Raw genomic sequence first — 25,510 nt, 5'->3', positions numbered from 1 at the left:
CAGTGGCTTCACAGTTTATTATAGCCTTTATATTAAAGTCACACAGCTGATCAACGAGCTGGATCCAAGGAGCAATGTTGTGGTTTTCACCAGTAAACTCTAAGCTTAGTGATGTGACATAAAAGAAATTGAAGCCATCCACATCTTGCTTCTCCACCTTCACAGTTGCATAAACCAAATTACGTTGAAACTACAGAAGACAATGTCATGAAGCGCTAGTCATTATAATTGAAAATCCAAAATAAAAAATACCAGAGCATGAGCAAAAGGGGAGGAAACCTTTTCAGATCATTTTCCTCTCAAAAGACAGACAGGCAGAAGAACCAGGGTCAGTCAAAGATATAAAGTTTGAAACTTAAGAGGGAACACATTAAAAATAAAGCCCTAGCAATGAAAGAGGAAATAAAATGTCTTTCCTCTGACTTTTGGCTAAGCTGTGTAGAAGGGTTGCCTTCTGTTGCTATGAGTTAGCCATTCCTCTCTCCCTGATCTATCCTATGCTCCCTGAGCTGCTGTGGTTTCCTGTAACATCCGCACACGGTGCCAGAGAGCGCAATGTAGACCTACTGAGGGGCAGAGATTTCTCTAGTTGTGCTCATATCTGCTGTCTGACAGCTAACTTAATGAATGTGGTCTGGCTTATTACAGGGAGACAGTTTTGAATGAGTAATCTCATTAAAAAAACCACAAATTTAATTGTGAAGAGAGCAGATATAATGAATAAAAGTTTGTTTGCTTTTAAATAAAAGTTGACTGTTCTTAATAAGAAGTGCAGGATGGGACAATATCTAAAAATATCTGAAGACCTTTCAGTTGCTATTAGCGCCTTTGAATAGCAATGCTAAGCAGGAGATTGAATTTTAGTCGGTCAGGTCTTTGTAAAACAAAACCATCTCTTTTGACTGCGGGTAAGTGACTTTGGAGTCATACTAGCACAGCTTAATGCCCAGTCCCATCTAATAAGTAGCTCCAAGACCGCTGCAAGCCTAAAGTGAAACTCATGTGGATGGGGTTTTTTTAGAGTTTTGGGTTCTGTTTTTTGGATAACAGCCTAAAAGCTGATTCTGGCCCACAGTTTTGAAGATGTCTGCTCATGGATCTTTCTGCTTTAGAGGAGATAAATCCCTTGCTCTATATGCTCCCCTGTGTCTGCATTTCTGCTGGATCTCCTGCAATCTATAACACAGAAATTGCAATACTCAATTGCAGCAGGCACTTTTCTAGGCCAGATCCTGGCTTTGCTGGTGCTGCATCACCTGCACCAGAAGAAGGTAGAAAATTGCTCATAATGAATGACTACACGATAGTCTGTCTTCAGGGGAATTTGTTGTTTACTAATCTTATCAATTAGTGTAGAGTTTATTCCTTGGAACAGGAAGATTAATATCTCTTGTATAATATATCTTGTCTACTGCATCTGTTTCTGTTCTTTTTAGCTATAGTACAGCATAATCCTTTTGTTTTAAAACCAAAATTAGAAAAGATCTGTCAAGAGATCATTTTTGTTCTTTTTTCCTGTCAGTTGTCATCAGTTACCTCTCTGCTGTATGTGTCATTGTGTGATTTAGCCTCATTCCTTTGGGTTTCGGGTGTTTATTTCTGAAATCTTGCTGTGCTCCCTGAACACCCTGCAGTCACATTAGAGCTGGATAGGAATGGGAGTACCCAGTCAGTGTGCTCTGACATTCCTTGTTCCATACAGCCCTAGAAATCAGATTTGCCTTTTGCCACTGTTTCACATTACAAGTTGACATCTGCTGTGTTGCAGAGGGCTCACCTGAGATATTTTTCACTTTTATTGCTCTTTACTTCTAAATAACAACGTACAGAACTTGTTTTGCTCCAGAAGCAGGAGCTGCTGTACAACTAATAGGATTTTATTTCCTACCCATATTTTTACTCTCTCTTCATCTTTTGCTTTATTTTCTGGTTCTCGTTGTTACTTGCAATAATTCCTTATTTGTTGTTATGTGTTGCTATTTACAATTACATTGTCTTCCACGTTGTGAGTAGAAATCCTGACCTCACAGTAGCCAGAGAGAGGTTTAGCATTGACTTCAACAGAACGAGGATTTCACCATGATACTGATCCCGGTTTGACTCCACTCAAGAACTTCTCTGCGATTCACTATACCTCAGTTTTCAAAGGCTTATCTGCATGAGGTGGATGGTAGAGAGTCACTGGGACTAGCAGCGTTCAATAACTTGGGGGTGCTGGACTCAGGTTCATGTCTGACTGGCACTTGGGGACTGCAAAGTCTACCACCCTCACAATTCGCCCAATTTTTTGCTCTTTGCTCATCAAAATGTCTGGTAACATAAATACCCAGGCCAGGAGCATGCACATCTCATCTACTTGACTATAAATCTTAGAATACTAGGGACAAAGATGCTGTTTACTGGCTTGGGAGAAAAAGTACTAAGCCTTGCTATTTTTCCTGTTTCTTTTGTATGCTTGTATCTACTTCCCATCTTGCTTGTTGACTGTGCAGTCAGGAATACCTCCTGACATCGTGTTCTGTGTCATCTTTTATGTTTGTGCTAATCAGATATAAAATGTTGTGGTGCAGAATTGTGCCCTCCATTAGAGTCCTAAAATTTAGCAGCTAACAAAATTTTGTCATGTAACAGTGGCTAAACTTCACTTTTACTGTGAGACAAGTTTAGGCTGTATGATTTATCAGTGCCGTATCATTTTAATGACTTTTTGGCTTTTTTTTTTTTAACTGCATGCATCAGTGCTCAGATTCTGGTTGATTTTAACTAATTTTTCATCTAAAAGACGCTGTGATTTTTTTATAGCAATCATGATATATTCTCTAATATATTCTTTTTGACTGCTAGTTTTGTAATTCACTCCAAAAAACTATGATGCCTTTTTTTTTCCCTTCTTTCTTCATGGGTCACTAGTCTTTTCAATGAAGTTAGGTTAAACAGATTATTAAGTCTATAGCTTGTCAGATCTGTAGCTTTCCAGACAAATATTTTAATATTGAAAGATCTTTCTCATAAGACATTACAGTTTTTTGAAATTTCTTGAAGTAGATTGCAGGAGAGTGTTCAAGTATCCATTAATGCACAAGGTGACTGTGAAAAACCACTGTGACTGTGAATGTTTTTAAGCTTCTTATTGCTTCTTTTGAAAAAAACAAAAAAAAAAAAAAGTAAATGAGTCTGAAAAAGAACCAGCATTTTAGTAAAAAATGGCCCAATTATTTATTCAGTTGAATCTTTCAATAGCATGTTCTCTTGTCGTCTTAATCTGAATCCAGAGATTTCTAGAGCATGCAAGAGGAGCTGGACTAGGTACTCTTGTCTGCCAGTATTTAATTTCTTTTGTGTATTGTTTGTTAGGCTAAAATAAATGGCATATACACAATAGCTGTCCAGATTGTTATATTTTACATCTTTTTTGGAAGGCTGCTATCGCAGCTGTTTATTTCCAGTCCACAGCTTTTCAAAAACAATTGTTAAGTCATTTAGTAAACTCATCAGTTAATTTCCACAGATGCATATCATCTGGATTTACTGATTTGCAAAGATTTAAATTTTTCCATGCCAGACCATTTTTTTTTCCTCGAATGTTGTGTAAACCTCCCACAACATTTGTAGCAATAAGAATCACTTTTCAGAAGTAAATTCACCCACTTTGAAAAAGGATTTCTCCAAAGCTTCTCTTTCATTTTCTGTGGGATTATTCAGGATGAGTTGAGGTGGGCAAAATTAGGATATATGCCTGCGGATAGATCATTACTGTAGCCCAGAACAGGTTCAATAAATTAGATATCAAAAGAGCTTCTGTCCTGATTTGACCTCCTTGAAAATGTGGTCTAAGATTACAGCTACTATTTTTGCTCTTACTTTTGATAAAGGCAAAGACTTGCAGACGTAAATAGTATTTAATGTTGTCTCAACTAATTCCACTAAGAACAACGAAGATGTAAATGCAAGTATTTGTAAATGGAACAAGGGATTGAACCCTTAGCTGGAGCAGAAGTTGGGAGGTCCTGTGGGCAGATCTGGAGTTTAAGTGTAGATCACATTGAACGCTTAATGTTCAGCTTGCTGGTTTCTGGATCATGAATTTGTCCTCAGCAGTTGATGAGCCACATTCAGTGGTATTTGTCATACACCAGATGTCAGGATAGTTAAAGTCACTCATGCTTCCTCTGATTTTAAGCAACTCAGCAGTTGATCTGGGATAGTTTACACATGCTCACACACACTATCATTTACAAGCTACAGTCTATACAATGTATCCTAAGTATTTATATGGTTTCTGTATCACTCATTTCTAGTGGCTGCTCTCAAGCGTGTGGCACACCACCTGTGTTTTTAACTGAACAGCTCTGTGTTATCACTAGAAATCTCTAGCTTTGCAAGCGTTTTACCCTCTGCCCTCTTCCTTACCATCCCTTCACCCTTTCTCCCCACTGCCGGTGACATCTGCTTCCCACAGGTTTATTTCCTATAGCCATTCCGGTAGATCTGGTGTTTAAGTCAAGTATAGTGTTAGTGGATTTGGTGATGACTCTGAACTCAAACTGCACGTCTCAGATGTGCTGTATTCCACTTGGGAGGTTTCAGATGTGCTTATTAGTTCATTCTCTTCCTCTCTTCCCTGTCCAAACAGTAAATAATTCTCACATGTGGTGCTTACAATAGCCGCTGCTCATTTTTGTATGCTGCTAAACAACTGCCAAGTGCAGCAGTGGTTGCGTTTCAGCAGTGTGTGAAATGATACCTCTGCATATGGTCTGCAAGGATCCTTCAGAGTGGATGGTGCTTAGTAAGCATAGTCTATAATTTGCTGCCATCTAAATATGCATTTTGACAAATGAGTGATATTTGGCAAAAAAAAAAAACAACAGCCATTTGGAGATTTGGAAGAAAAAAAAGCAAAACAGACCTGCCCATTCTTTGCTTGCACAATTATTTTATTTTAAGAGAAGGATTTTTTATTGTTATATACCTGAATGTACGGTTTTGCTTTTTTCAACTCACTTAATATATCTATCTTTCTGTCCCATTGTCAGGCCACCTGTAGAAGACAGCCAAACCCTGCTGACACCGGTAGTGAGCTGTGGCCCACCAGGAGCACTGCTAACCCGGCCCGTCATTTTAACTATGCACCACTGTGCAGAACCAAACACAGAGGACTGGCAAATCCAGCTGAAGCACCAGGCTCCCCAAGGACCATGGGAGGTGAGACTCCAGAGCTCCAGCCTGTGTGCTAACTGCATGCAGCGCTCTCTCCTAATCCTTCAGCTCCCTTTCAGAACCAGAATGCCTGTATTTTGGGTTTTCTGTGTGAGATGCATGGCTGCTGCAGGCAGGCAGGAGTGCACAAGGCATCAAAGCTGCCCAGTGCCTATAAAGAGACGCTGTTTTAGGGCAGCTTGGTGACTTCTAGTTCTGGATATTTTCCATGAAACAGCCTTCATTGCAGGATTTTGACACTTGAGCTTTCGATTATGGCAGCTTACTATGCCAAAGTCATGGGAAGAGAGAAGGTAAAATAAAAAACAATGGCTGAAAATAATTTCTGACATGATTCTAGAATTAAGAAAATGTTTTTAACAGCATAGTTTGAACTCCCCTGGTTTATAGTATATTTTCAAGAAAGTGAAAATAATCCTGCAAATGAACTCCTGTTTCAGCATCAAGACATTAACCAGTGTAATAAAATCAATAGGCTTTGCTTTGCTTTTCTTTTTCCCTCCTAACATGTTGGTAGAACATCACTTTGATTCAGACCCTGAAACCTGTTCATTCAGGAGCTACGCAAGTGTTGCTGAGCAGTGCAGGCTTGGTGGGAGCCTGGGGTGGTTTATTGCCAGTAGTGCAGCAGTAGGATGCCCTGGGGCAGGATGGCAGGAAGATCTTCCACTGTAACTGGAGCATAAAGTGATGCTTTTGGCAACACTAGACCATCCTGGCAAAGCCTTCCTCTCCAGTTCTGTGCTTCTAGGTACCTCCTGCCACCAGTTTGGTCTCAATTAATTTGGCAAAGGCATCTTCTCCTACCGGTAGGTTTAATGAGGGCAGGGTGGCTTTTGGAGGCAGTTGGCCTGGCAGCAGCAAAAGTGCTGTGTCCAGCATTGTCTTCTAAAGGCTCTTGCTTTTGTCTCCTGCCTGTGGCACCGGCTCTTCCTCATGTTGGGATGGTGTATGAAGGGAACACATCTGTCTTGCCAATTAATCTGCACCCCGCCAGCCTGACTCTTGGCACAGCACATATGTTCCTTATTTGTATCTGTTACAAAAGAGTTACTGGCAGCTCTTTCTTTTTTCCCCTAGCCTCCTCCTGCCCTTGACAGAGCAGTTGTTCTGCTGGCTATGCACGTGTTCTGGTGCCAATGCTGCCCACACAGTGTCCGCAGGTTCCCTGGTCATTGCAATGCCATCTTCATCCTCCACTCAATCCTGGAGCAGTTTCTTCAAGCAAAGCCCCACACATACGTGCACATATCATACACACATGCATGTGTGCATGCACATACACACATACACGCGCATGCACACATGCCTGCATATCCCTACGGCGTTGGTTGGGGCCAGTGCCTCCTGGCAGAGCCTGTTGCTGATATGGCCATAGGAGAGTGCAAACAGTGCTGCAGCATTTTGCCCTCCAGAAGGACTGTGGCAGCCCTGTAAATGTGGTGCATTTGCCTTGCCTGAGACTCGAGGGCCTGAGTTTAACACCTATCTTCAGCTGAGCCCGTGTTGCTCACACTGTGCTGCAGGCAGCGGGAATGAAACAGATAAGTTGCGCTGAGCACCGTGTGGTGCGTGGTGGCTTTGCAAGAGGTGGCCGTCATCTACTGCTGCCTTTTCATTTCTTCTCTCAACACCATTTGAAGCACCTTGTGTTGTATGCAGCATATTACATTTAGGCTTGAATGGAGAAATGAAGAAAGAAGTTTTTTGATTTGGACTGTAGGTATTTTTTTCTTTATCCTGCGGTCTTGTCACGGAGGTTTATTCCGATGAAGCAGCGGTTGATTTTCCATGTAGATGTGCCAATCAGCGATTGTAGAGGTTACTTTCCTTTCTTTAGTTTTTATAAGTCCTTATTGTCATGCTTAGGAAGTGGAGAGTGGTTATTTATTCTACACACCTGCAACTACTGATCCTAAATCATGGTCATCAATTAATTAGTCTGCAATATCTTTTCCAATAAACTATTGATGATGTTTTCATTATTTGCCTAACTCTGCCCAGGGCTTTAAAAGCTTCTACAGGGTCTAGAGGAAGGAGTTACCAGTCTTAGGGGACTAAGGACAGGAGGAGGTTTCTGCCACCATCCTTTCCACCAGCACCGAAGAGAAATTGTCCTCTTCCCATGCCTACACAGGAAAAAATCTGGCAGCAAAAATTTTAAGTCTTGATTAATCTAAAGTGCAAACAACAAAGATGTTGTGCATCATCCAGGCTTGAAAGGGACATTGCTGTCTTAAAGGCTAGCAGATCACAGGGGTCAGGACTTCTAACTTGGCCTCTTTCTCCCTTAGGATGTGGTGGTGGTTGGGGAGGAAAACTTCACCACGCCATGCTATATCCAGCTGGACCCAGAGGCTTGCCATATCCTGACAGAAACCCTCAGCACATATGCCTTGGTGGGACAGTCAATCACCAAAGCAGCAGCCAAACGTCTCAAGCTGGCCATCTTTGGACCACTGTCTTGCTCTTCGCTGGAGTACAGCATCCGGGTCTACTGCCTCGATGACACGCAGGATGCCCTTAAGGTGATTATTGCTCTCTTGCTCAGTTTCCCTCTCCAGTTTTGCAGGACTGCAGTCATAGCACTGCTGCATGTATATCTGTTCCCTGGATTTTTTTTTCTGATTAGAAGAAGAGCTTGACAACAAACCGCTGTATTACAGTTTAACACACACACACTATAAATTGTGCTTTGCATAGGGATCTCACACTATTTTCCACCCACCAGTCTTTTTTCCTTTGTTTACCTGTATCATATCCTGAATCCTAAGATGCTTGCATTATTAAAAGACCATAAGGTACATGGGGCTTCATTCGTTATTCATGTATTTTTAATGCTAAGTGCCACCTCCCCAGAGATAGGGAAACATATAAATGCCTCTTTGTAAATAGTTGATAATGATAAAAGAAGCTTCTGGGCTGTTAATCACTGCCTGCTTCCATAGTCCTTTATTACACTTCTTCATGTGCAGCTTTTTGTGTTGGGAATTCACAACTAAAATAAACCAAATCTGTTGCTTTCTCTAACTGTATAACCTTACTCTCACTGTGTAATTCTGGCGTGCACAGAAACACACACTTACTACATACAGATGAGCAGGTAGATAACCATACTTGCTATTGTTCTTCATAAATACATGTATTTGTACAGACAGTATCTGCAATAGATGCACTGATGAAATACATAGCTCCAAGTAGATGCATGTATAAGAACGAAAGTTACTAAAAGGTGGGGTTTTCTTCTTTGATTTTAGCCAGTGCAACTTCCCAAATGGCCTCTTTGCAGCAAAATGAGTTCAAAGCCTGACACTAAGCAGAGTCGTCCTGGTACTGCATATGTTTTTGCTTCCTCAGCTCCACATGGAGTTATTGGGATTCAAATTCATATACACTGGCTGGGAGGTTTTTTTTGGTTTTCAGAGCACTGACTTCCATCACTGTGAATGTCAGACTCTGTTTTCCTCCCCCGTACTATCTGGTATCAAGGCCTGTCTACTTAAGCTTTCCTAGGGGGGATGCTCTTTTGCTATGCGTAAGAAAGGCAGTAAATTATAAGGGTTGAAGCAGGCATATTGTGTTTTCAGCATGAGTACAGGATCTGGAAGCTTGGCCTCTGTCAATCTGTTGATGTTACCAGGATTTTAGAAACAATTATTTTCCCTGATATGTTCTCCCTTCTGGTTTTGCTCTTTAAAGATATGGAAAGGATCTTTTGTAGCAATCAAGCTTCAAAAGTCCTGATGATTTAATGTCTGTGCTGTGTAATACAATTTTCCACGGGTTCATCAAGGCCTGAGGTAATAATAACTGAGTCAGAAGGTCCTTGGACAGACAGCTAATGTAGTCAGAGCTGAGGGAATCCAATTAGGTGTTACTCAAGAGCTGTTGGTTTGTTTCTAATAGACTGTGGGGAGCTTTGTGAGGTAAAGTTAATCTGATTCAGTGCTATAGCAGAAGGCATCAGGAGAGGCACTGGCCAACACAGAGGGACCATCTTTCACCTGAGAAGCTGCAGCTAGTGCGTGGAAGCAGAACATACCAGTCCTTGGGCTTCTCCTGCAGGTAGACCTCAAACTGAGCTTCTAATTTGGTAAGGAAAGGTGACTAGTAAGGTGGCCACCATCCCTCTCATACCTACTGCTTTTTTACAGTAAAGTATGTGCATTTTCATTTTCTTCTTGGCACATCTGCCCGAAGACTGGAAGGTCACCCATGGGGTTCAGGACCCAGCTAGCTGGTGGTTTACAGGAGGACAAGTCCATGTACTTGCTGACCACAAACTCTTATGAATGTTGTCAGTTGTACTTCTCTGGAAATGAAAGGTCTGGGGAAGGAAGAGATTTAAGAAAAATTAACCTACTAAACTAACTGTAGATAAAAGAATTGACTGTGGTCCAGTGTGTACAAACTGGTGCATACAATCTGGCTCTGTGCAATTGTGTTGTGTGGACTCAAAATATGACTACATAGAAAGAAAAAAGGTTAGGGGGTTTTGCCACGTACTTCACAATAGATGGCACCACAGCAGCTTTGGTTATGCTGGCGGGAAGTCCTTGGCATTGCGATGTTGCCAAATGGGAGGCATTCACTGGGCATTTACCACTGGCTGTGCAGGGCGAGGCGTGCAGGCAGGGCTGGGCCAGCAGGTCCTGAAGTTAGAAGTAAATTGGAGAGGGAGGGAAAGTTGCAGGCAGCAAGGAAGGCACCAGCTGCAACATCTCAGTGTTTTAGGACTGGCTGTTCTGGGCAAAGCATGACAAGTGGAGGGAAGAGCAGTGTCAGATGTTCCCACATTAGGATGCCTGAGGTTTGGAAAAGCCTTTGTAGGGGATTATGTGTTTACTTTAATCGGCAACTGAATGCGTTCTGTTATTATTTACAACTAGGAATGAGTGTGCCATATGCTGAATATGTCCTAACAGCCACCAAAGGAAGACAAACAGTTGCAATATAAAACATAGTGCTGTATATATCCAGCAGGCTTTTCCTCTGATCCTGCAGAGTAAGCGCTAGATGACAAACTGCCAGTGGCTGCAGTGCAGTAGTAATGACTTGTTGGCAGTAAAGGCTCGGTTATTGTGGGAGCTGCTTGTAAGGGTTCCTGGGGGCTGTGGAGCAGTAGGCTCAATGCTGATCATGCATGCAACATAATCTGCCTCGCAGGGTCCTGAGCCACCTGAGTGGGATGCTCACAAAAACACTTTTGGGGGAAGGATGACGTTAGCGACAACCTTGAACACTGGCCACTCTTTTAGGGCTGAGTTTTTGCTCTTAGAGGGGGATGCCCAAACTAGTCTGATGTAAAAAAAAAGAAATAGTACGATAACTGTAAAAAATCCAGATGCTTTATTCTCATGTGTTTATTTGAGTATGGCTTTGACATTGAGGTTTGTGAGCTGTTTGTGGTCATGTCGCAGGGGCTGAGTAGCCTCACAGTCCAGGGCTGAGTAAATGATTTCAGGCTGTAGCAGGGTGGCATTTCCCAACATGCCTCATGCTGCATAGTAACAGTCCTCCAAAAGAAAGGAAGAAAAGGAATAACAGCCAAATAATCTTCTCTTGGTTATTTAATGTGTATTTTTTCCTGTAATGGGCAAAGGCGACAGCTTACGCTAATCACTGTTGCTTGCTTCTGCCCCATTAATGAGGACACCCTTTCCAAATATAGGTTGTGGCTGTCCTGGTGACACTGCTGATGGAGCAATATGTTACACAGCTCCTTCTCCCAGGAAGGGTGTAAGTCCCAGCTCACAGGAGTGGTGAGAGGCAATGGGGAGGTTGGCCAGAGCCATCTTTGCATGGGGCAAGCAATGCACAGCTCAGGTTTCAGCTCTGAGGGGCATAGAGGCATCAACCAGCAGGGTAAGCACTGCTCTAAATAAAATGCCGTATGTCTAGAGCCAGCCTACAGGTCTGAAGGGCTGTAGGAGTCATGGCTTCAAATTAATTCTGATTTAATTAGCTGAGCAGCATGGGAGAACCACAAGCTGCTTGATAGCCTCCGGTTGGAGCATGTAGTGGGGCTACGGTGCAAAAAGGTGGTTACTGAAACTGGGATATTGTTACCAGATGCCCAGATCTGGTGAGTGGGGCGGTGCAGCATCACACTGCAATGTCTTTCCCCACGGTAATGCGGCTCCTGTGGCTGGTGCTGCATGGACAGAAGCGTTTGTTTAGCCTCGGCATGCCTGAGAGGTGGCATCTGCAATTAGCTCATGCAGTGCCGCAAGACATCTTCTCGCCCTTCCAGAGAGGTAATTTGGACATAATGAAGATCTATAGTAATCAGATAATTCCTATTGATCGCTCCTTAGACATCTTGACGAGGTAATTAGGGGGCACTGGGAAGAAGCTGGAACTAATTCATTGGCATAACCTTACTCTCAAAGGTTTTCTTCTTTTATTTCTTTTCCTCTAATGGCTGATGAGCAAACATAATTTTGGCTTCAAGATCTGCCATGTGCCATGCTCACCAGGGAGAGAGGCTTGTCTTTTATCCTTACTAGATCCTGGAAGTGATCAAGAGTAACTTGTTTTGCACTCAGCTAAAATGGAGGCTTCTTTTGTTGGCCTGGGGTAGCGTCCTGGTTTCACGTGCCCTCATACACCGTGAGCATGCTCACTCTGTATGTGATTGGCTTTGGCCACATGAGGCTGATTTGTTTGCTCTTGTAATTAAATATGACTGAGTTTGGCTGTGTTTGTTTCTAATGCAGCTCAGGTAGGTGACTTTGTACTTGCTTCTTCATGGGGACTACAATTAGGCTCTTTGTAGGCAACGGTCCACGGCAGCCTCATTAGTTACAGGCATATATTTGGCTTTAGCTGCAGAAAAGGACCTGACTCTTGGCTTACTAGCTTTTAATTACAAGATTAATATTTCCCTGAACTTATGTATTGATATGTACAAAATGAACCATCACAGTGTTGCTTTTGTTTTGATCCCATACTGCTTGACAGTTAGTCTCACAGTAGACATTTGTTACCTCCTGCATCACTCTGCAGAGCAGTTTGCCAGAAGGCCACAAGCTGAAAGACCAGCAGTATGCACAGATCTCACATCAGCAGGACCTATACAAAGAAGAGTTTCCAAAAAGCAAAATAGTTAGATGTCCAGTTTGTAAGGAAGCAGTGAGGAAGGCTGATGTATTTCTGTGTTCAAACTGTGCCCATATGCAGTGTCTTTGTGTTCAATGTAATTGCATGCACTTAAGCTTTCTGCTAATAGGACATGTCAGAGACCGGCGAGTCTCCCAAAGGAGACATGGATGCCTGCATCCCTGCTGGGCTGTTGCTGTATGATGAGAGTGGTGGGGGTATACTCAGATCCACTAGCGCAATTCAGGCTCACAGGGAAGCACAGCTCGGCATTTTTTCTGTATTACACACATTACAGCACTGACAGCAGTCAATTTTGAATCAGAAGACCAATGTGCTGTTTTGATGAGAACTGACTACTTTCTTCTTGTTATTATGATATTGCAGGAGGTCCTCCAGCTTGAGCAGCAGATGGGTGGGCAGCTTTTGGAGGAACCCAAAGCTTTGCATTTTAAAGGAAGCACCCATAACCTCCGCCTGTCCATTCATGACATTGCCCATTCTCTCTGGAAGAGCAAACTGCTGGCTAAATATCAGGTAATCATCACAAACCACTCACTTTGTATCCTAGCAGTGTGGCTTAAAGAAATTCAGTGACACACAGGGGTGTTTAAAAAACACCAGATGCCAGACTACAGTGCTGTGGACATTTTTTTCCCTGGACCATTTGCAGTGACAACAGCACAGAGCCTATGGTCTCTGGCCACATAGCTTCCACGCCCTGATCCCACATCCATCCCTGACTATACTTCTTTTTGCTTTCCTCCTTCAGGAGATTCCCTTTTACCACATCTGGAGCGGATGCCAGAGGAACCTGCACTGCACCTTCACGCTGGAAAGGTTCAGCCTGAATACCGTGGAGCTGGTATGCAAACTCTGCGTGCGGCAGGTCGAAGGAGAAGGGCAGATCTTTCAGCTCAATTGCTCTGTCTCAGAGGTAAATGACATCACTGCACTTCTCTCTGACTGCAGGAACATGAGAGGGCTAAGGAGATATATCCTTTCCCCTTGCTACCTGTTTGGTGCTTCCCATTTTCCTCCTGACATAAGGGATGGATTAAGTCATTGCTTTGTATCTCCTGGTGCATTTTCCCTTAGTTTCTCTCATCTGCAAGGGAGCGTTTCCCCTTCAAGGTGGGGAAGACGACAGCTGTGGTCTCCCTGCTAGTACCACCTTTTTGTCACTATGTGGAAGGGCTCTTCACCTACCACTCTATAATGTATCTCGTGAAGCACTGCATGGTCCTGTTTCCTGGCAGTCCACAAGGCCATCATGCCTGGCATTTCCCTGGAAGGGGAGGAAGGAGAATAGGAAAATATCATTGCCATATGTTTGCATGAACCACTCCACTCTGATTCCACATAATAACTGCTGTGCAATAGGGGATATCAGATGATCTAGTTGCAACAGACATTTCTCCTTAGATTTCGCTACAGCTACAAATCCTGACTATTATCTTCAACAATTTGTCTTCTGATGGCTGACATTTTCCAGTAGAAAAATGATCATAAGGTTTGGAATATCTTTGCTGATGCTATACAGCACATGGAGAACTTTCTCTCCTTAGTGCGATCAGGCTTAGAGCTGAGACCAAGCGACACTTTCAGATGTGAAGTGGCATTGACTTCAGTGAATGTACTGATACAATTTAGGCCTAGTACCCTTGGTGGCTACGAAGAGCAGGCTTTTGGGCAGCAGTTGCTGCTGGCTGACTTGTGGAAGGGCTGGGAGACCACAGACAAAAGTTACTTGTGCTATAGGACCCTGATGGAGTGCACCATTACTGGTGACATCTGCTTGGTTATTGGGTGTAAAGTTACATATTCAGCTGGGGACTACATAACATTAAAGACAGATGGTAAAATAAGCATCGTAAACAATTATTGTAATAAGTGCTGCATTGAGGTAATCTCTAATTTAACCTTGCAGAGAAGAGAAAGGACTGAGAATAACTTTAATGAAATGCAAGTATACACTATAATCATCTTCAGCTGCTTGGGTGTAATAGGGCCTGATAATAGATTCAGAGGGAACAGGATAATATTCTTGTCTTGTGTTGTGATCTTACCCATCAGGGATGAATAGGAGGAGAAAATAATACCACTGTTTTCAAGACTGCCTACTGCGAAATTGCTCCTTGTGGTTGACACCTCATTACGCTCCTGAGCCTCAGCAAGGGTCAGGAGAACCTTGACCCGCTCAGGGCTGGCATGCAGGGTTGTGTCAACTAGAAGAAAAAACTAAAACTTGGACTATTTGATGACAAAAGTCACCTGGAAATGTAATAACAGCAACGTGGAAACTGATATGTACTCCTTTAGAGGCATGATAAAGGCACCAGACCAGACACCGGGAAGCCCACCTAGGAAATGTGGTTCCTTACATTTTCTTCCATGGTTGGACTAGTGGTATCCAGTTGGTCGTTAGGCACTGGAGAACCATGCTGGTGCTTTCTTCATTGCTGCCTCTCTGCCTCTGTCACCGCATTGTAAAAATATAGTAACACAGTTTCCTGCATCCTCCCTTTATGGGCTTTCTTTTTTGTCCCCTGTAAAGGATGCAAAACTTCTGCAGATTAAACCATCTGATTCTGGCTTTACACAGTGTCTTGCACTGGGACTTCAAAAGTACAAATGCAGTGAGTGACAAAACATGCGCATTTGCAAGGCAAGAGGAAGATTGCAGTAAAGGTCTCCCATCAGTGTTTTTGAAGGGTTTTTGTCTTGTACTCACACAAAAGAGACCCAGGGCAGTGCCACAAATACCTGAGCTGCTGCTTCTGCAGTGATCTTGATGTACACTGGCCAGCCGGCCACCTCAGAGCTGGGACAGCGCTGCCTCAATGTGTCACTTGTGTCCTTTGTCCCAGAATAAAAAGGGAAGGTTGTCTGTTTGCATTGCCACCAGTCACCACCCTACAGCTGCTTCTAGCCAGCCAGCTGGAGCAACCCTGCAGGCAACAGCAGTGGCATGCAGGTCATGTTGCTGGCTCCCAGGCAGTCCCCACTGCCAGGCAAGGACAGTAGCTTGTTGCCTGAAGTGGTGGGATTGAGCAGCTGGGCTGTGAAGCAGCATCTTGGTGCCCAAGTAGGGGTGCTGCATTTGGCGCTGTTTTCGTCATGTTCACTGGGGACATTACAATGTAGCACAAGCCTCCCATGGTTAGACATTTCACGGATTGCCTAAAGTGTCATTTCTATTAAAAAACGAAAAAAAGGCATATTTTTGAGTCAAAGAGTGGAGGCAAAAAAGGTTTTAGTTCTGTTCATTTCTCATGGATACTGTCTCTCCCCTTTCCATCTCTGTGTTCATTTTTCGGGGAGAAACCAAAGACTGCATGCTGTGAGCATCTCTGACAAGCTTCCTGGGGGATTTGTGATGGCAGCTTAAGCCAGGTATTACCTGGGTTTGAGACAGTTTCAGATTTTACAGGGCCTTCCCAGCAGCCAGCTTGACACAAAGCAACAAGACAGCTCACAGAGGAGAAAACAAATTGACATTTAACAGTGAGTCTTTTGCATGGGTGTTTCTGGCTGCCTGGGGCTGTGACTGGGGCAGAGACAGAGATGAAGCAGCTCCCCCCTCCCTTTCTGCCAGCCCAGCTTCGGGCCTGTCATACTGGAAAGGAGAGCATTGAGAAGATGGGTGAGCAGCGTGGAAGGAGGCCTAGCACTGCTTGCCGCTTTTTCCATCAGCTGTTTGGGTAGCTGGAGGTGACAAGTGCTGCATGTGGGAGAAGCATCCCCACTACACAGTCAGGTTGCCAGTCAATGTCGGTGGGATCTGGTGGGGCATTCAGCCACCCTGCAGGACCTCGTCATTCCTAAGCAAAGCCATCCATATAAACTGACCAACCACCTTTGTCCCACCAGCTACTGAGCCTGTCTTTCTAACTACCCATGGGTGTTAAATCCATTCAGGCCAAGGAACATGTAAAATCCTTTCCCAGGAAAGCAAACTGCTTGTTATTCCCAGCAGGGCCACATTACAGCTGTGTCAGGTGGAGCCTCCCAGCTGGGAGGACCATATCAGAGAGCATCAACGCCATACCTGCAAGGGGCAGTCTGGCTTTGGAGGTGACTTTCCCTTTAAAACACTGCTGCCACAGCTTTTGAGTGCAGCACTGATCTTGGGGAGAAGTGTGATGACTGCCCTCCCACCCCGAGCACACATGCTCCATCTACCTCCGGCACAAAATTAAAGTTGCATGAAAATGAGGGATCAGTTTGTGCGTGGGGCAATATTAACCATCTCTCCATGGCTTGCCCAGCATCAGGGTGCTGCCAAAGGGATGTCAGCAGCATGAGCCCAGTGCTGACTCGCTGTGGAGTGGGGAGCTCAGGGCGCTGCTGGGAAGGGGGTTCTTGCTGGCCAGGCTGGAAAAGCCACATTCTACCCTACTAGTAGCAAGTTGCTCTGAAATGTGTCAAAGTGCCGTGCCTGATCTTTCATTATTTCAAGTCAGTGATTAATTAAGCTGGGCTCAAAGAAAAGGAAAGAAAAAAATAAAATCTGCTGTCTACCAGAAGTCAGTTATAAATATTTCTCTTTTTCAGTTGACTAACATAAATGCTTGATTAGCAGAGAGTTGCTCTCCTCTAATGCCAGTAAAAGCACTGAGTCCCAGAGGATACACTTCTACAGTCATCTCTGCAGTCAGTAGCAAAACCGCTATTTTATTTTATTTTATTTTATTTTATTTTATTTTATTTTATTTTATTTTATTTTATTTTATTTTATTTTATTTTATTTTATTTTATGTTATTTTTTACTTTCTCTCCAACATTAGGAACCTACTGGCATTGAGTATCCTATGGACTCAGCAGGCACCGTCACCACCATAGTAGGGCCCAGCGCTTTCAGCATCCCCCTCCCGATAAGGCAGAAGCTGTGCAGCAGCCTGGATGCACCCCAGACCAGGGGCCACGACTGGCGGATGCTGGCCCACAAGCTGAAACTGGACAGGTGAGTGGGGGCTGCCTGCACGTGGTTGGACAGCAGAGCACCCTGAGGGAGATGTACAAAGGAGTCCTAGTGAATATGAGTCATAGCAAATGTGTCTACAGCCTGGTTGGACTGACCACGCAGGAGATGAGCAACTTGACAGCATCAGCAATGGGGATGGGCTGAAATCATATAAATTCAGGTAGCCTTCATGCAGCTGAAAAAAACCAGTTTCTTTTTGGCTTTTTACAGGTACCTAAATTATTTTGCTACAAAATCAAGTCCCACCGGGGTGATTCTAGATCTCTGGGAAGCCCAAAATTTCCCTGATGGCAACCTAAGCATGCTGGCAGCAGTTCTTGAAGAAATGGGAAGACACGAAACTGTTGTTTCTTTGGCAGCAGAAGGAAATTACTGATGCAGCCTTGGTGTGAACAGGAAGGACAGACGCAGGGGGTGGTAGTGCCCTGTTATTACAAATGAGAATTGAAATGAAAAAACAGACCAATGAGTTACACAAGAGACATTTCAGAGAAGCAAGCAAGCAAAGAAAAAAGAAAAGAAAAAACAGCCCTGACCTTCAGACATGCTTTCCTTGTACATTATCACAGGATCTAAAAGAAATCATGCAAAGTTGTACCTTGAAAATACAAATCAACCTAATGTTCCTCTCGGCTTGGCTGTACACTGCTTGGTACAGGATTTTACAGTTTCCTAGGAAACGCTTTTTATTGCTATCCAGATATATGGATAAACTTTCTTAACAATCCCAGTTTCTATGGATGTTGTTTACATCAGATTCTGGACAGGGGTAAGGAGACTGTCCATGGCTCTTTATATTTTTTGTTTAAAGCCATTCTAGACAAGGCTATGGACAGTTGATTGTGGCTATTTCAGCTTATTGGTTTCTGGTGAATTTAGATTTTTGGCTACAATTCTGCACATTGATTGTCTCACAATGATCCTCCTGTCATTGTTCTGTTTCCTAGACCTACCTGTAAAAAAAAAAGAAAAACCAAGAAAATCAGTGTTTTAAAAGGTATGCATCTGGAAAGCAGGTACTCTGGGTGCTAAGCAGGAACACACTTAACATCTCCTTCCTTCCCCAAGGCAGTCCCACTGAACATGTGTGGAAAACAGCTGTAGGACAGTGGGGAACACGGGGTTGGAGTTAATGTTCAATTCACAATGTAACAACAACCTTTCCACCCCTTTGCGTTTTGCCAGATATGCAATTCAGAGTGGTTAGGTGGAAAAAAAGAAACCCAGAAAAGAATAAAAAAGAAAAGTTGCTATAAGAATTATTTACTAATTAGTATATAGTGCAAGGATTATAATTATAATTATTATTATTATTATTATTACCATTATTACTTTATTTCTAATTTTGTCAGCACCAGAATGAATCATTCCTGGTTTTATGGAACCTGTTGTCCCTTTTCTGAAGGTCTTCTCAGACACATCCCTGTGTATGGTCTCTGTTTTTCCCTTCTCCAGCCATCATACTCCACTTCCAAAGTGCTCTGCTAGCCCACAAGGGTTGCTCACCTTGAGTTAGCATTGCTGTGCTTCATGCCCGGTGCAAATGGGGTATAAACTGGTGACGTGCCACTGAAGCCACTATTCCACACCCACCAAGGATCCAAGCCAGCACCCTTTCCTGGAATGTTTTGCACCACCTCTGTGTTTCCACATGGCTTCAAGAAACAATCCTGTCTCATGGTGGCTATTGAACCAGTGATGGCCTTCCAGTTCAAGTACACTTAGCCCACTGGTTCGGGAGCATGGGTGCAAGCACGTAGAGGCAATGACACTGACCACCTGACTTGTGTGTCCAAGGTGGGCCTCCATATGTCTTGTTTTGCTTTGAAGCAGTCTGGGAGCCAGCCACTCCCATTAGCTTCCTATGGAGCCACAGGTACTCACTCTAACTGCAGCTGACCTCTTCCCATAATGTTTGTGCTGATCGGGGCTACTGGGAGTCATCTGACAGGTCATTTCTGGGTGACATGAACTCAGCAGGTCTCTGCTGCTCTTCCCGAGCTTGCCGCAGCTAGGGAAACCTCTGCTGCACAAGCTGATGTAGGGTGGTGGAGTCGTGAAATGGAAATCCCATGCTCTGCAGTTTGCTGCCTGCGTTGCACTCCCTCCACTGCCTGGACAGGGCAGGGCATGTGCTCACTGCCTGAGGGGATGTTTGTCGCTCTTGGCCACATCAGTCTTGGCCGCCACCAATGGGTAGAGTAGGAACTTGACAAAAGAAGTGCACTTTTTCTTACTCTTTCAGTTATCACTGCAAACATCTTTTATTTTCTGCTCAGTGAAAAGACTGACTTTTTGGTACGTGACAGCACATGAGATCGCAGTAGTTTTGCTGCCAGGCTTGTCTTCCTGCAAAGAAGGCTTTCTTACTCAGCCCATTTGCTCCAGAATGCCAGCCAAGCTCTGGTTATTGCTGTTGTACACACACACATGCCCCTGCTCACGCTCATATTCCCACTTCATCTGCTTCCCAAGACTAGAGTTGTTCAGTTTTCTTTTGTGTTTCTGGGTTTGTTTTTTTTCCCCCTAAGGCTTTCCAGATTGTGCCTTTAAAGGTAACTTTGAAAATGTCATTGGTCAAAATGAAAGGAAAATTTCCTCTGACCTTTTTCCCATTTGACATTTGCATAGGCTTGGGACTTTTTGGGTTTAATTTCTCAGCTCCCTGACACTGACAGGGTTTTGATTGGCTGATGGGCAGTGATCACAAAGCATTCCCTTCCTCATAAAAGGTAACCCAGCAGTTTGCAAACCAGCATTTCAGTGAAAATCAGACCAGACATTTTGAATTTCAACACCTGCCTGCATTTTGCCTCTGTAAGCTCTGCCTTCTCTGAATGTGGAGATACCAAGGGTGTAGTTTCCACAAACAACTACATCTTTTTTTCACCTTGGGCATTTGATACAGCCCATTGCAATGCTGATGGAAACCTTGCTTTCAACTTCAGGAGATTTCAACTGGGACTTATAGCTCTGCCCTTTCCCTACTTTTTTTTTTTTTTTTTTACTCACCTTGGAGCTCTAAAAGGGCTCTCAAAAGATAGGTCTCAGCTTTTCTCTCTCCTGTGCTACCTTCAGGTGTAATCAGTTGTACTTAGTTCATGTTTTGCATCCTTCTTGCATGACTTCTTCCAAGGCAGGTGCATGAGCTGAACTGTCCTTTGGCCCCTTCCCCTGTTTGGCTCGGTCTTTGCTAGGTTTTTGGTACTTCAGGCTTTTGGGTTTTGCTTGGTGGGCAGCATGTGCACCCTTCTCAGAGGGACCTTGCCGAAAGTGTCTTGTAGTTATTGGTATCGCTACAAGGCGATGCCCCTTTTGCGAGCTCTTTGACCTACTTCCTGATGCCTCCTTCAAGAGAAAAGAGATGAGCAACTGTCTTAAAATATTCTGGGACATTGTCCTTTTGCAGAGTCACTGTAAGGAGGGTTTATTGAGGGGAAAAGACATGCTCTGATTAAGATGAGCATCCACAGAGGTAGATGACAGTCAAGAACATAAAATCATAGAATAGTTAGGGTTGGAAGCGACCTTAAAGATCATCTCGTTCCAACCCCCCTGCCATGGGCGGGGAAGCTTTGCTAGGAAGTGGAGTTGCTCTTCTTCCATCCCCACTGCTCAGAAAATTTCCCTTGCCTACTGCAATCACAGGCTGGATGTTTTTTCCACCCCCTGCTCCATCAGCTTTTGCAGGGGCCCAATGTGGTGCCATGCAAGCTGTCCCAGCTCTGAATGGGCAGGGAGAAGTTGCTAGGGATGGGGACATTTTCTGTGCAGATTCACACCTCATCCCAGGAGCTCCATGCTCATGCTTCGCTCACCCCTGCTAGTGGCAGCTCTCACCTCACTTGATGCCCTCCCTGCATTAATTTTGCTCAGTTATTTTCTTTTTTTTTTTTTTTGGGGGGGGTACCATGCAATGAGGGCAAGCAGCTGGGGAGAGGGCTCTGGGACGGGCCAGTGGTAAGCACTCCTCAGCATCCCCATCCTAATACCCCAAGGAGGGAGGGTGGGAAGCAAGGGTAGCCAGATCCACTCACGATATTATTTTTGTTGGGAGAAAACCCAGCAGCGGTTCCTCCACCTGGATTGCGTGGACACAGTGCCATCTCGTGGGACTGAGCCCCAGCTCCAACCCACCACTGCTGCATCAGCAACAGTGCCTGGGAAAAGGCTTTCCCATGGGGCAGCTCTTGAAAATGGCAAATAATTTTGGCAGGCAGCAATTAATCTTAAAAGTTTTTGTAATATTTGATGTCAGGTAAGCACATCTGCTTTGAAAAGAAAAATGGCTGCAGGCTTCTTATCCTCCAGTTATTACTGATTTTTCAAATGCTTATCCTTTTAATTGTCCACTTGCAGCTATGTGCTTTAGCAGTTTTGCTGCTCTTCACATCATCTCTTCATTACATGCTGATCACTAGTGTTATAAATAATATATATATAAAATATCTACTGACTTCAAGGAAAACCTGTAATTTCTGAGTAAGAAACACTATTGGAGGCAGTCTTTTTTCACCTGATTTTTATTTTTAAGTTCTTCTTGTAAAGGTGGCTGTCAGTGTATATATCGGGTAAGTTTGGGGGTTTTTTTCCAAATTTTCTGGTCACACTGTATCTCACTAAATAGTACGAGATCTAAGTGCTGTTTTACAGACTCAAAAGTTTTGAGGCATTGAGGGGCTCTTCAGTCAAGATTTGCTTCCATGGGAGACCAAGACTCTTTCATAGCACTGACAGAAATGCAGACACTCATAAGACATGGTGGAGTTTGGGATGCCCACAGAGCAAAACATGTCTGTTCCTTGGGTTTCTTGCTATTTCTGTTGCGTACATATAGAATAAATGTATTTACATGGTGTAAACCTGTCATTGTAGACAGCGTCCTAATGTCTTGTATTGCTACCTACAATAATTTCTTTTTTGTTCTCTTTTTCTTCTTGTTTTGGAGGGTGGGGGGTGTAGGGAAGAGGGTGGGGGAGGGGCCTAGATCGTTGTATGCTCTAGCCGCGTAGTTACCACAGCTCTGAGGTTAATCTTAAACAAGATGATACTGTTGAGGTTGCATTTTTTTAATCTTGTGTGCAGGGCACTTGCAAACTGTCTTACTGAGTGTTCAGATGTTATTTCAGGTATTACTGCGCTCTCATCTGGCCATGAAGTAACTAATTGCTTGCAGGCTGGCTTGCTTAATATCAGATGGTGCGAAGATGCAAGTGGTTTGTGAATGAAAAGCAAACCTTTGGCCCTTCTCCCACAAGGACTCCAATGAGATATTGACTTTGGAGTCACCACTGCAATCCATTCCTAGCTTGTATGTGAAACTTTTGAGTTCATCAAAAGAGCTGCGCTGCAGATTTTTTTAATGCTGAAGCATGTATCTCAGACACCCTTTGAAGTGGGAATTTTACAGAAATGCAAAGTGAGTGAGTGTGTGTGGATACACATACAGACAGAGAGGAGAAAATAAAGGACACCTACTGCTGGAGGCTTTTAGCTCTGATGTTAGTTGTGGGCGTCCTCTTATGATAAAATTTTGCTTGGGAAGGTGAAGGTCAAAATTCAGTGCTGTATCATCACTGCAAGGTCAAACAGGCAGTACATCAAGAGCCAGCTGAGTAAAATCTGGCAAAGAACTAGAATTGGACTTGAACCAAACCCACAGAAATGAGCCCTCAAGTTTTGTAGGTCAAGCTCCTCGCTTGAAACAGGAGCATTTAGTTTGTTTACTTACTTGTCCTTTAAGCTTGGCACCTGCTCCCTGAAATTTGAAAATCCTTTTACCTGAAAGTACTTTGATAAGCTCTGCCTGTACAAAAAAAAAAGCAATGATAATCCAGAGTTTTTACAAACCTCTATCACTGAATAGGTATTTCACATTTCCTGTGATGGTGGTTAAATGTACTTAATAGTGGTTCAATCTCCTCAACTGTTTACAAAGAAGTTAATTGCTGTGTGTGCTCTACCCTGGGCCTGCCCTTTTCTCCAAAAGCATCCCATGCCATGGCACGCAAGTAACTGCTAGGTGCCAGTGAAGGGGCAGGATGTAATCAGGCAGGGCCCTCCTGCAATGGTGAGGTGTTGGCACTCTGGTCTCCAGCTGCCAGCTTGCAGCTGGTGGCACAATAGCCCCTAGATGAGAAAAGTGTGTGCAGCCCCCAGAGCTTCTTTGGCTGCTGCCAGCTGGCTCTTGCTACAGCTTACCAGTAAATTTGGGAGCTTAAATGATATGAATAAAAAGTGAAATCAGTCTGGAAAGTAAATAAAATTAGGAAGAAGGAGAAGTAAAACACTTTTCTCCCATTGTTCTTGCAAGGCACCTTGCAAAAACACCCCTCAAGCCATGAGCCAATAACATACTCTAATGCAGGGTATGTAACACAGCTGAGATAGAGAAGTCATGGCATTACCTGACATTCCTATTTTGGCACATCTGTGTGGTAAACTGTTTTGCTAACGCGTGTTCTGTCTGTTAATGTTGAAGAGTAAAAAAAAATAAGTTAATACAGCACCTTTGGTACCTTTTCAAAGCAAAGAGCGAGTGTCCATAGGAAATGAAACGTCTCTGCAACCCTGGCTAAGAAGGTGTATCACATTTCCCCCTCCTCTTCCCATGTCTCAGCTCTGCCAGGGTTCATGGGATTTGTTTTCTTTGTTATTCAGGTCTGGAGAAGTATTTTGGTTTTGATTTCCCTATTGCTGTATCTTCTATGCAATTCCTTTTCTAAAGACTGACTTACTACCAGAGAAGTGCTAGCCATTGCATTATTTGTATTGCTGTACAGTGGAGGTGTGGTTTACTAGTACTGAGTGTGCCTCTTACCCCCCTCCCTTTTTCTCCTTCCCTCTGTTTGTAAATGCCTGCATTTATTCTGTCAGCCTGACATGTACAAAGTGTAAGAAAGAATTTTTAAACAGGTAATAAATTATATTTATAAGCAACTGAAAAAAAAAAAAATACACCACTACCTTGTGTTTAATTGTTTAGTTCCTGGAAGCTTGGAAAGAAAGTAGAGACTTTTATTTTATTTTTTTTTTCAAAAAAAAAAACCCCAAAACCAACCAATTTATCTGCTCAAAAGAATGTTTCTGCACATAAGAACTTGTGATGTAATCTCCCTCATAAGATACCATTCATGACATCCACATGCCCATGAAGGCTGTTTCATTGCACTTCATAAATCCTCATGCCTCCCTACAGGGTTTTGCCCCAGCAGCCATTTCGGCCCAGACAGTTTTCCTGGGGTTTGTATTTTATTGCTACAGTTAAAGGCAGAGAAAAGCAACAGGCAAGAAAACACATCCTGAGCTGCTGAGCTCATCTCCTCTCTCTGCATCCACCCTTTATGTTAGAGAGGGGAGCAGCCCACTGGGTTTGTCACAAGTGCCTGGGAGGCAAACTGAATACCACTTGGGAAACATGATTTTGTCCAGCACTACCTGCTTATATCTGACTTAGCCAGGTGGATACAATGCCCCAACATTCAACTTCACCCTTCTTGCACCCACTCTGCACTCACAGAGATCTTTTTCTGGTCAGTGGAGTTTTCTGAGTGGTAGTTCATCCTAGGCCTTGTTTAGACCTGTTTTGCTCATTATTCCATATAGGGGTGCAAGAGGGAATTCTCCACTGCAGTCATGCAGGTGTTTCTCCCAGATGACGTGGGGTAGGAATAAGGAAACAGTCATCTCTTACAGGCAGCCCCTTGCCAGCGGGCCAGCCTCTGGATGAGGAGCTCATCCTGCCCATGACGGAAGTGATACAAGCTCCTGTGCTCTGCTGGGGACAGCACTATACCATTCCGTCCTATCCCCTGGGGCTCCAGGGCTGCCTGACAGCCGACAGGCTCTCCTGCTGTGCCATGCTGAGGTTCAGTCAGCCCTCTCCATCTTACACACAAGCTCAGCAGCCTGCGAGTGCGGCCACGCCATGGGCTCGCTCAGCAGCTCACCCTGTGAAGGGCAAGTCAAGGTTTAAGGCATAGCTGAAGCACTCTGATAGTATAAAAAGCTGAACAGTACACAGCCCAAAAGCTGAGAACGTGCTGATTAATGCATTTGCCAGGTTTGATAAACCTTGCAGTCCAGATGGAAAAGAGCAGACCTTTAAAAATGTACCCGCTGTACATTTGGATTACGGCAAGCTTTTCCAAAGATTTAAGGAAGCTTTATTTTACCTTCTTCCCATTCCAGTCTTCAATGCCA

General features: G+C 43.8%; 1 protein-coding gene across 2 annotated transcripts in view; it reads left to right on the top strand.

The window, feature by feature from the left end:
- Positions 1 to 24,263, top strand: part of UNC5C (unc-5 netrin receptor C) — a 260,659-nt gene extending 236,396 nt beyond the window's left edge. For both annotated transcript variants that reach the window (XM_054066027.1, XM_054066026.1), the window contains 6 exons: positions 5,037 to 5,205; positions 7,515 to 7,748; positions 12,709 to 12,858; positions 13,094 to 13,258; positions 17,112 to 17,287; positions 17,519 to 24,263. In XM_054066027.1, the coding sequence (XP_053922002.1) occupies positions 5,037 to 5,205; positions 7,515 to 7,748; positions 12,709 to 12,858; positions 13,094 to 13,258; positions 17,112 to 17,287; positions 17,519 to 17,684 (1,060 nt within the window). In that variant the 3' untranslated portion in view covers positions 17,685 to 24,263. The remainder of the gene's footprint in view (positions 1 to 5,036; positions 5,206 to 7,514; positions 7,749 to 12,708; positions 12,859 to 13,093; positions 13,259 to 17,111; positions 17,288 to 17,518) is intronic.
- Positions 24,264 to 25,510: the final 1,247 nt, after the last annotated feature.

This window comes from Cuculus canorus, chromosome 4 (genome assembly GCF_017976375.1).
Source record: "Cuculus canorus isolate bCucCan1 chromosome 4, bCucCan1.pri, whole genome shotgun sequence".
Taxonomy (NCBI): domain Eukaryota; kingdom Metazoa; phylum Chordata; class Aves; order Cuculiformes; family Cuculidae; genus Cuculus; species Cuculus canorus.
The sequence above is the reverse complement of the archived record's forward strand: the minus strand, read 5'-3'. Positions and strand labels throughout refer to the sequence as shown.